The sequence below is a fragment of the Plectropomus leopardus genome, chromosome 14 (assembly GCF_008729295.1).
Source record: "Plectropomus leopardus isolate mb chromosome 14, YSFRI_Pleo_2.0, whole genome shotgun sequence".
In the NCBI taxonomy this organism is placed as follows: domain Eukaryota; kingdom Metazoa; phylum Chordata; class Actinopteri; order Perciformes; family Serranidae; genus Plectropomus; species Plectropomus leopardus.
The window spans coordinates 1043766-1055021 of NC_056476.1; the positions used below are offsets into that span (position 1 = coordinate 1043766).

The 11256-nt window shown below is 41.5% G+C and overlaps 1 protein-coding gene across 1 annotated transcript in view; it reads right to left on the bottom strand.

Annotated features, from left to right (window-relative positions):
- Window positions 1-1355: 1355 nt before the first annotated feature.
- Window positions 1356-11256, bottom strand: part of akap6 (A kinase (PRKA) anchor protein 6) — a 201547-nt gene continuing 191646 nt past the window's right edge. Inside the window, 3 exon segments of the mRNA XM_042501072.1 lie at window positions 1356-2166; window positions 4621-4716; window positions 8196-9446. Coding sequence (XP_042357006.1) covers window positions 2122-2166; window positions 4621-4716; window positions 8196-9446 — 1392 coding nt within the window. The 3' untranslated portion in view covers window positions 1356-2121.

The following is an 11256-nucleotide window of genomic DNA, read 5'->3' on the forward strand; positions in this document are numbered from 1 at the left end:
AAAACGCTGAATTTACTTTAATAATGTTAATGTAATCAACATATTTGAAATACATGAAGTTTATTAACAGTAACTACATAAACTTTATGACCTTTAAAACCTGTTATAATAATAATCAAACATAAAAGAAAATTATCAACAAACAAACAAAAATAAATTAAAAAAACAACAAAAAAACAAGGAAAATAATTTGGAAAGTGCCTATAAACCAGAATAATTTAGATTAAAAAAAGTTTCAATATGTAATGATGATAAAATGAAATAATGTTTTTTCCTAGCTTTTTTATTTTTGTTCCTGCCTTTAAAAAAAATGTAAATGTACTGATTTCTTGCAATTACTGGAACATTTGTTACCACATTTCTCATTGCCTTTTTTCCATGTTTTTGGTAGAAATTTGCTCAGGGTTCAAAGGGTTAAAGTCCTTGTGAAGGATTTCTGTAAACAAGAAAAGTGATGTAGCTCCAGTTATCAAAGGGTTAAAGAAAATAATGTAAATTCTATGAGCTACAGCTGCATACATTTAAAATATAAATTCTATTCATCTCAGTTTTATTTGATTTAATTACATAAATGCTTTTTATGTTAACATCGCTTGACTCAAATGGATGAAACATTTTAAAATATGTAAACCTCACGAAACAAACCAAACAATGTTTTTGAGCGAGTTTGTGTTTGAACATTTCTGTTTGGGAAAAACTGAGGAAGCGGTCAGTCAAATAAAATCCGTGAATTTTAAGTTTTAATTTGTGTTTGTTGGCTTAAAATGACTTTCCCAGCTGTGTCGATCTCTTCCACACTTGTCACACCTTTAGTGGTCATAATTCTGTCACCTGTTTTTAGGGATGTAGCTCGGCATCTCGCTAGCGACGCAGGAAGTTGACGCCTAATCGCCGTAAGTCAGCAGGTCTTTGTGCGACCAGCCTCCATTAAACCGACGGCAGCAGCGAGAAGAAAACACGACGTCCGTCTGAGTAAACGTGTAAACTTCAGCTGATCACAGGTCAGTTCAACACCATTTCCCTGAAACAGTCACATCAAAGCTTCCTCAGACTCAGCACTCTGTTTTATTAAAACGCCACGTGAGTGTATCTTAACCCTTCAAAACCTGAGCAAAATGGCTTGAATTCTTTTTCAACCTCAGAGAAAGAAATTACCCCAAATTAGCAAGAAATCAATGAAAAGTTACAAGAATATAGCCTGAAAATTGGAATAAAAAAAAGAAAGAATTTTAAATATATGATTATAATAATTTCTAATTGAAAATGATTCTTTTGGATATTTTCCCAAAAAGACATTTTTAATGTCATTTTTTGTCATCTTTTCCAAATTTCTTGCAGTTTGTGAGGTATTTCTCCCGCAGTTACTCACTGCCTGTTTCCCGAGTATTTGAAAGAAATAAAACCAAATTGTTCAGTTTCAACTGATGTTGATCCAGGTGTCAAAGGGTTAAATTGGCACGATTCGAAAGTTTAAGTGTCGTCTGAACTCTGAAACCACAACAAAATAAACTTAAAAATAACAAAAGAATAATAAAGACTGGGCTGATTCTGAGCTGCTTTCACTTAAACCTAAAGGTCGTCCTGTCGGAAGAGTTTTTTCTTGTTTTTCGAGTAAATATTGTAATAAAGTAACTTTGTGACTCATGAGTGAAATATTTCTCTACAGCTGCTGAAAACATTGTTTTAAGTCAGACATTTCTAAAAAAATCAATTTGGTAATCACATTTAAATGGTTGCTGTTACAACATTATTTTCCTCTGAGCTCTTAAATCTTTAAATCTTAAATCTTTGTCACATTAAAACTGTATTTTGAGGTAAACTCTATATATTGACTACAGGCTACCTAAAAAAAAAAAAAAAGCTCAGCCAAACGGTAAAAGCTGCTTTCTAAGCGCTCAGAGACCCTGTAGTTCGAGACGTTATTATTTCTGTGAGAAAGTGGAAATCAGAATCACCCTGAACCTGCTGGAGGAGTTTTCAGTCCAGTTTCTTACACGATCTGTTCGGTTACAGCAGAGAGATTCGGGAGATCAGAGGGGGGTGAAACGGCTCCAGGAGCAGCCGGAGAGACAAACCCAGGAGAGAGATCAGCTCAGCGGGGAGGAGATGGAGAGAGCTCCCTTACAGCTGGATCCTGGAGGGTTCTGCTCCCAACGCAGGAAGTCTCTGGATGGAGGGATGGATGGAGAGAGAGAGAGAGGGAGAGAGAGACTTTTAAAGGTTGGATGGCTGAGCATTTTTTCATGTTGACTCCCTGGCAATGTTTAACCCTTTGAGACTCAAATTAACAAGACACAGCCAAAATAATAGTAAGAAATCAGTAAAAACTGTTACAAGAAAATTACCTGAAAATAAGCACAAAAAAAAGTTTGAAATAAAAAAATAAAAAAGAGTGAAAATGACCCAAAAAGGGCCCAAGGTCATTTAAAAATATTCGTTTATTTTTTTCTGCAACATAATTTTTAAAATAAAATTATAGTAATATAAATATCTTTTTTTTTTTTTAGTTTTTGTATATATATCTATTTATTTTCTTTATTTCTTAAGAAAATAATGTTGAGGTTGTTTTTTTGTCACATTTTATTGATTTTTTTTATTTGTGGGACGTTTCTTCCCAAGTTTATTTGTCCAGTTTATCTCATATATCGAGTCGTGTTTTCAGTAAATCCCAAACGGACGGTCCTTTCTGACGGGAGCTGAAATCAGATCTACAGCGGATAATCAGTCGATTTCTGTTTGGCTTTTCTATTAAACTTTCCAAACGTGAGTCAGAACACAACCTGAACACACACACACGCACGCACACACACACACACACACACACACACACTCACACACACACACACACTGTGTCTCTCTCCTGTGTGTTTTGCTGCAGACCTTCTGCTGTCTGGGTCACAGAGCACATCATGAGCCGCATTCACGATTGCTTTAATTGCACCTGTGTCTGTGTACAGTGTGTGTGTGTGTGTGTGTGTGTGTGTGTGTGTGTGTGTGTGTGTGTGTGTGTGTGTGAACAGGTGGGCTAGACTGGGGCACGCCATGGGGGTCAGGACCAGCTGTATGCATCACCAATATGATGTGTGTGTGTGTGTGTGTGTGTGTGTGTGTGTGTGTCCTTTGTCGTCGGTCTGTGTGTGATGTGTGTATGTGTGCGTGTGTGTTTGTTTCTCTGTGTGTGCAGCGCTTGATTTTGCACTTTCATGTGTGTATTTCTCTACTTGCATGTGTGTATGCATGTTTGTCCTTTGGTGTGTGTGTGTGTAACATGTCTGTCTAACCTGCAGCTGTTGGGCTGTCAGAGCATCTACCTGGACTCTCATGCCCTGCCCTCAGGGGTGTGTGTGTGTGTGTGTGTGTGTGTGTGTGTGTATGTGTGTGTGAGAGAGTGAGAGAGAAAGAAGGAGAGGGAGAGTATGGGAGCAGTAGGTTTTGCTTAGCCCTGGAGGCACCTAAAGGGTGGCCACATCTCTCTCTCTCTCTCACACACACACACACACACACACACACACACACACACACACACACTGTGTCAGTGACGGCCTTTGTTCGTGTTCAGCAGCTTCCTGGTTTGATTTGAGTATAAAAATAGAAAAGATGATGAAACTAAAACAAATTCTCGGCTGGTGTGGCGCCTGGATCACACGTGACGACGGCAGAATCATTTATGGGAAAACTGGATGAAAATATTCCAGGAATTTCATCTGAAATGTTCATGAAAGAAAATATATCTTCATCTGTGTTCTTCTCTGTAAAAGATTTAAACAATTTAAGAGTTCTCAAAGATTTTACTTAAAGCAGGTATCACCAACTAGCGGACCCAGAACAAAACTTCGTCTTATCCGGACACGTAGCTGAGTTGTAATAAAATGTGAGAATGAGAACAACATTTTTTAAGGAGTAGTGCTGGGCGATTAATCGAAAAATAATCAAAACCGACATTCAGAACCTGACATGTCCAACTGCCTCTCTGACTGGAGCAGTTTTACAAACTGTCTTCCTCCTGTGAGATTTTTGCAACAAAACACCTGTCATTGCGCGACCCACACGCACGGAGGTGGGTATTAATAGCGCCCATACCACTGGTCCATCACATGTCGAGGAAAATCTCACGCCAAAACACAGCGAGGGCAGAAGTGTTGAACAATCATGTAAAAAAAGTGAATGACTTTGACTGTAGAACAGCTGAGTGTTTGACAGCCACAGCATTTCATCATTGCGGATCAAACAGCTGATGGTCCGACCGCAGCGCAGTGAGACAGACAAACAGAGCAAAGCAAAATAATCATTCATTAATCGTAATTGAGGCAAAAATGTTCAATTAATCAGGTCACTCTGAAGCCGAGGGGCCCGATGGCAAAAACACTGTCACCTTCAGATTCAAGCCTCGACTTTGGAACGACCTGAGGGGCCCCACCTGAGGATGTAAGGCTGCGAACTGGCTCATAAGGGGGGGCTCAGGGCCAGACCTTTAAAAGTGATCAGTAAAATCTTAAAATCAGTTCAAAAACGATTTGCGAGCCAGTGGAGGGAAGCCAGGATTGGAGTGATGTCGTCTGTTGAAATCAGAGATATCACCAGATTTTCCTTCTTTTCTTGCGCATGTGTGTGTTAACTCACTCTGACTGCTTTCGTTCTCGAGGCGGGCGGTCTCGCTGAGGCTTGGCTCCGTCCCTGCGCTGCTCTCGCGTGATTGGCGGCTGACTGAGCTCTCACCTGAGATGGAGAGACGATAAATAAAAACAAGAATGGATGTGGTGAGAGAAAAAGAAAAGAATGAACAGAACAGAAGTCAAAAGATGGAGATCGATAGACAGACAAGGGAAAAAAACAAGAAGGGAGGAAAAAGATTGGGAAAAGAGAGACAAGAAAACAGAGAAGTCGTTCAGTCACATGAAGGCAAATACATGATGCAGCTGAGAGTGAGAAAACAGTTTTTCATCAGGGAGAGAGAGAGGTGGCGATGGATGGCGAGGGAGCGAGTAAAGGAGACAGACAAACAGGAGAAGAATAAATCAAAACGGCATTATCGGGCTGAAACGCTGTTTGTCTTTGTTTTCTAATCGGCTTGTTCTTTCTTTGAGCCCAAACTGATGAAAAGTTGCAAATTAAAACAACGCGCATCAGGCCGAAAACAATTCTCTCCCCAGCTCCACCCCGCTCTCTTAATTGGTTCAGGACTAATCGCTTTGTAAAGACTTGTGTAGCTATTATGCCTCCTCCTCCCCATACAGCCACCAACGCTATAAACTCACACACACACACACACGCATGTGCAGTCACGCTTACATGCACACATACATGACTGCACACGTGTTAGAAGCACATCTACCCCCATCTTCGCAGTTTCTGTCTTTTGTTAATGAATTTATTATTCAATGAGAAAGCTACACTCACACTGTCCTCAAATAAAAAGACTTTAAAAATATATAAAATATCAGATAAAAAATATATAACAATATAATTTCAAAAGTGCAAAAGATGCAATCTAAAAAATATATTAGTAGAATATTAAATAACACAAAAATAAATATTCAGACAAACATGCACCAAAGCCCTGAGGCAAGGTGATTTTTCTTTTTTGAGGACAATTTTGGCCAAAACTTAAGTATGAGATATTATCTCCTACCAAGAAGAAATCTTTAAGGTTGTTTTGAGAGTGAGAAAGCCGTGCAAGCTCCGTGAAAGATACAAAAGGCAGTGAAAGTTTAGCCAAATGCAGCACAGAGTTTCCCACGCAGTCATTTATTTATGCCGAGCTGCAACAAATAAAACATTTGACGCCACATATAGATTTTCTAGCACTATTGATACCGTGCTGCTATTCACAGCACAGCAGAGCGTACTGTTGTCACAGACGGAGCAGCAGAACACCAGACGCAGTAAAACTGTTACATTCACTCATTCTGCTTCTCCTCTCATTCATCGATCTGATCAGCTCTGACCAGATCAACTGATCAATTATCCACACTGTGACTCGAGCTGCTGCTGAGGGCTAAAAATAACTCATGGTGAGTTTCGCTTGTGCTGGATTTACAGACCGGCAAAGAATTTAGAAAAGAGGCACAACATGATTTTAAAAAAAGGGGAACATAAGAACACATTATTAAAAAAAAACAGGAAGTTTGTACTGATGGGCATGTCCAATGGGCATGGAAGGCATATTTTCTTAAAAAATCACCAAAAATTTGAAAGGGAAGAAAAAATTTAATCTCGAGGCAATTTGAGTCATGTTTGTGAAATAACCTCATTTAGTGTGTTCGCAGCAATTTCCCCTAAATCAATTGATTTTGCTCAGATTTGCTGTTATTGTCATCCTGAGTCATCAAAATAGTCCAGACCTTTATTGCTGTGAGGTGAAATGAACGCTGCAGCACCTCGTGGTGACTTGCGGGCCAGAAATCTGTCTCGGAGTTATTAAAGTGACGGTGCGCTTTTGTGCAGTGAAAGTCTTCTCACCGCACTTTAAAACAGCACAGAGGACATGTGGGCCGCATTAACATGCACAGTGTGAGAAACAACTACAGGCTGCTGTGAAAGAGCCCTCTTCAGCTGAGCCCTGTTCCTCTTTAAGAGAGCACGAAAAAGTTGATAAACAGAGGAGGGAGCAAGGTTGCAGAGATGGTAAAAAATGCCAAAGTCATTTGCATAAGGAAATAGAAAACTTAAAAAGAGCACAAACACGCTAATTCAGCGATGAAATGAATTGAACGATCACTGCGGGACGGGGAAAAGCTCTTAGCTGATGAATCCTAATGAAATCTGACTGATAGTAATTATGCTGATGTTGTTCTGTGGACCTTAACCTTTTAACTAAAAAACTGAGAAGTCTGCAAATCCCTCCTTCCATTAACACCTGAGGGAGGAGAGAGGGAGAGAGGGAGGAGGAGGAGGAGGAGGAGGAGGAGGAGGAGGAGGGAGGGGACAGGAGTGAGAACATAGAAGAAGAAAGTGGAAAAGTAAAGAGAGAGATGAATATACGACCATGAGAGCAGAGAGAGCAGCGGCGTTTCCAGGATTTGAGGACATTGGGAAAGCTCTGAGGGGGATCCTCCTCTTTGATGAACAAACTCTATTTTTTTTTGCTTTTTATGCACTCTGGCACCTTATTTACCCTGAAAAACTTTATTTTTGATTTGAATTATGAATTGTGATATTAAAAATATTAGTAGTTGTTCGTAATTAGTAGAGAAAGAGGGGCTTTTTATCATGATTAGGGACTGTTTGTTATTTATGGGCGGGTAGGGGATGGTTCAAATAGGGGGAGGCATGTAAAAAAAGTCTACAAGCACTGGGGAGTGAATTTTTCTTTTCTTTAAAAAAATGTCCTTTTTTGTTTTTTTTTTATAAGAAATTCTCATTTATTTATTCATTTTTTGTTTTACTTTTTGGAGATTTTTATTTTTATTTTTTTTTTACATTTTGTGATTTAAAAAAAAGAATGTTTTTTTTTTCTTTTAATTTTTTTGTTGATTTGAAAGAAGACATGCCTTCCAAACCCAAAATCAAAACAAAAATGTCCAGATTCACATTATTTATCACAGCCACAAACTGTAAAATCTTGTATTTTTGTATTAATATGTATTTTGACCATCATAGGATTTTCAAATTTCTGACGGTCCCTTAGCACATGGAGTGCGACGTGTTGGATAGATCCGGGACGGAGAGCACAGATGAGGAGAAGAAGAGAGAAGGAACGAAGGAGAGTTGATGAAAAAAACAGAAAGAGGCAAAAAAATAGAGGAACAAAAAAAATAGTAAAAGGGGTGAGGAGGAGAGGAAATGAAAGTTGGAAGACAGATGAAGAGAAACAAGATGAGGGAAGAAAAGAAGGGGAGGAGAAACAAGAAAAAACAGTAGAAGAAGAAAATGAGTGAAAAGGACATGAAGACAAAGGTGAAGACGAGGAAATGAGACTGGAAAAAGAAGAGGAGGAGTGTGAAGTGGAGAGGGGGAGGAGAGAGGGTCAGGAGGAGGACGAGGAGGGGAGGGGAGGTTACAGATATCAGCACCTCTCACGTCCGTCTGGCCTCTCAAAAATGGAAATGAGAGAAACGCACAGCGGCCTCATTACATTCATACCCACTGAGGGGCTCGGCTCGGACTAATACCTGGAGTAGAGAGGTGAAGTGCAGTATCACGGTCCTGTATAATGTCCTGAGATAGCAGATCGGGCTAAGACGTGGAACACTAACCTGCTTCTCCGCCGCTGCCTTCGCTTCCTGCTGCGAGCCGCTCCGCCCTCTCCTTCCCTTCTCCTCCTGCTTCACCCGCCGAGTATCCACCTCTCCTCGCCTCTCCCCCTCCTCTCTATCTGCCTCTCTCATCGCCGAGCAGTTAATTTTGGGATTAATACGCGTGGCGGTGGTGGCTGCCTCTTTTGAGGGATTTGTAGCGGAGCTGCAGACACTTATCTTGGTCATTACGGCGCCCATATTGGATTCAAGCGCTTTAGTATCTGCCAAACATTCGGCTGCGGAGGAGTCTATCGGGGCGACACGCGCCCGGGGATTAAGATAAGGAGGCCCCTCATTACGACTCCTCTCCTCCTGCGGCGCGCTGACACTCGCAGCGGCCGCGACTTCTCCTCCAGCGACATCACAGAGGAGGTACGGGTCCTCACCTCGCTTCTCTTCCTCGGCGCCAGAGGACACGGGCGGAGGAGAGGAAGGGTTGTCAGCGTTTGGTTTGGAGCCGGGCCCCCGGAGAGAGGCGGGGACGCTGTTTGAGGGCGAGGAGGAGGATAAAGAGCTGTAAGGAGGCTCCAGGAGCGGAGAGGAGGAGCTGTGTGTCTCCTCTGTGGATCCTTGGAAATACACCTGATCCTGCTCGCCGTCCTTTGAGGGGGACAGGTACCTCAGACCTGGTTCGGAGCTCCACTCCTCTTGAGACAAATATTGAAGATTGTCGCTTGTTTGTGAAGGCGTGTAAGTCAGACTGTTCAGGTCGTAGCCAGGGTCCAGGGAGGGCAAAAACTCGGAGTTTTCCTTCAGAAAGAAGCGCCGTGGTTTCTTGGTGAGCTCCATGCTGTAGCAGAGAGGCGGGCCCAGGTACACCTCCTCCGTACAGGCTGCAAACAGCATCTCCTCGTCCCTGATGTCTGGACTGGGCGGCAGGGACAGAGACGGGCTGGTGGGCTCTTTGGCGTGGCCCGCAGACGTTAAATCGAGCGTGCAGAAATTCTTGGAGTCGAGGTTTGGAGAGGAGCGTGTGGAAGACGGAGCAGAGTTCGATATCTGCAGTTTGGCGAACGGCTCCGGGCTCGGGCTGTGGAGGCCTTGTGTCGGCGTGACGTAAGTCGGGATGCTGTAGGGCGCCGGAGTGGAGCTCTTCTCCTCAGCACACTGGCTGACCTCGCCGCAGTCGCTGTCATGGGAGGACAGAGACAAGTAGGAGTAGAAGTCTCCTTTGCGGAGGTGGAGCGGCCGGTGGGAGTGTTCGAGGACCTGAGGAGGAGAGAGGAGAGTTTGTGAGGAGCGTTTTTCAACTTATCTGAATGAAGGCTGGGCGATAAATCCATCTTATCGATTCATTAGAATTTATGGTTTAGGAGTTTTTTCTTTAACTTCCTTTGCTGCTCTCTTTGGGCTTCCGTAGTTCATCGTGGGCTGTGCCCTCGCCACACACACACACGACCAGCGCTAATGAGAATGAAGACTACGGCTCCAAAACAGGCTCAGTCTCGTCAGGTGTTTGGAACTGGTTTGATATTGCGGCGTCAGATCTGGAACAAACCAGAGTCCGCTGCAAAGTTTGTTTAAAGGCTGTTGCAGCTGAAGGCAGCAGCACGACCGATTCATTTCAACATGTCAAACAGAGACAGCTGAGAGGGAGACGTGTCTCACTCTGAGAAATAAAAAGCAGCCGACATCAGTGGAAACATTTTGTGTCCGGTATGACAGGAAAGCTGCCCGCTGCAAAGCTGTTACTGATGCATATCGCTGAAGACACGATGGCCATGTATGCAGAGGAAAAGCCTGCAGGTTTATCCACGTGCCGAAAACTATCCACCCTCGGCGACGTGCTACCAGCCGCCTCGCCTGTACAGCCGAACACGTGAAAAGACCACAGAGAGTTGAAAGGGGACGTCATTTGACTCCACAATAACAGGCCGATGATCCACTCATTTCAAAACAACCAATAACTTTATTTGTTAGCATGAAACTAATGTTGCACGACGGTCGTATGATTTTAAGGCTGGTCATTTTCAATACTCGACGGTTTCAACCGCAAAGCTGTACAAAATGCAAAACTGACTTCATGCCCTCTACGTTTTTCAGTCTGCCTTTGTTTCTTTTATTTGCTAAATCGTAAATCGAGTTTGGTGTGAAAAACATTGTATTTTTAGGTTAATATCGCCGAGCCCTAATCTGAATGGAGGATAGTAAGAACAGAGGGTGCTGAAACTGTAAAGCCCTCTGAGATGAATCTGTGAGTTTGAGCTTTATCAATAAAACCTGAAAGGCAGAGCCAGCAAAACTCTGCAGAAAAACTCGGACACATTTTGCATTAATTTTTTGTGTCATCGAGGTGGGCGATCTAGTTTAGATCTGGTCAGACGGAGGGAGGTTTACCACAGCTCATCTATAATAATAATAATCATAATAATAATAATAATACACACATTATTTTGACTCAAAGGTGGTTGAAAACAACCTTTAATCAAGATGACTGTGCACAAAAAAATGAATTACTGAATCTTTCTGTATTATGTTATAACTTTTGTTTAACTTCTGTGTTATGCTTCAGTTTATCCATCTTTGTTTCATTTACAGTTGTTTATTTTATTTTATTTAGTTAAATCCTGTGCTGTTTCTATTTTGATTTAGACCAAACTCCTACTGTCTTGGATCTGATTTTACACTTTGTGCATTTATATATATATATATATATATATATATATATATATATATATATATATATATAATGAGTAAATGGACTATTTTAACACCAAACCATCCAAGAAACCATTAAGAGTCAATTTGCATATTAAATATATTTTACACTTTTACAGGAGGAGCAAAGTTTTCTGCCTGATTTCTTTCTTCTTTTTCAGAAATAAAAAAAATGGAAACTGATTAGCTTTTAGATGGCTTCACTCGCAAAAGATACTGTAGAAATTAGTCATTACATCCTAAAAGTTATGATCTGTGATGCGATTTATTGAATTACTCCAACTCACTGAACAAATTAACTGAGATAACTTTTGATACTTTTGGATTCGTCCTCAAAATGTACAGAATATATGAGGTCAAA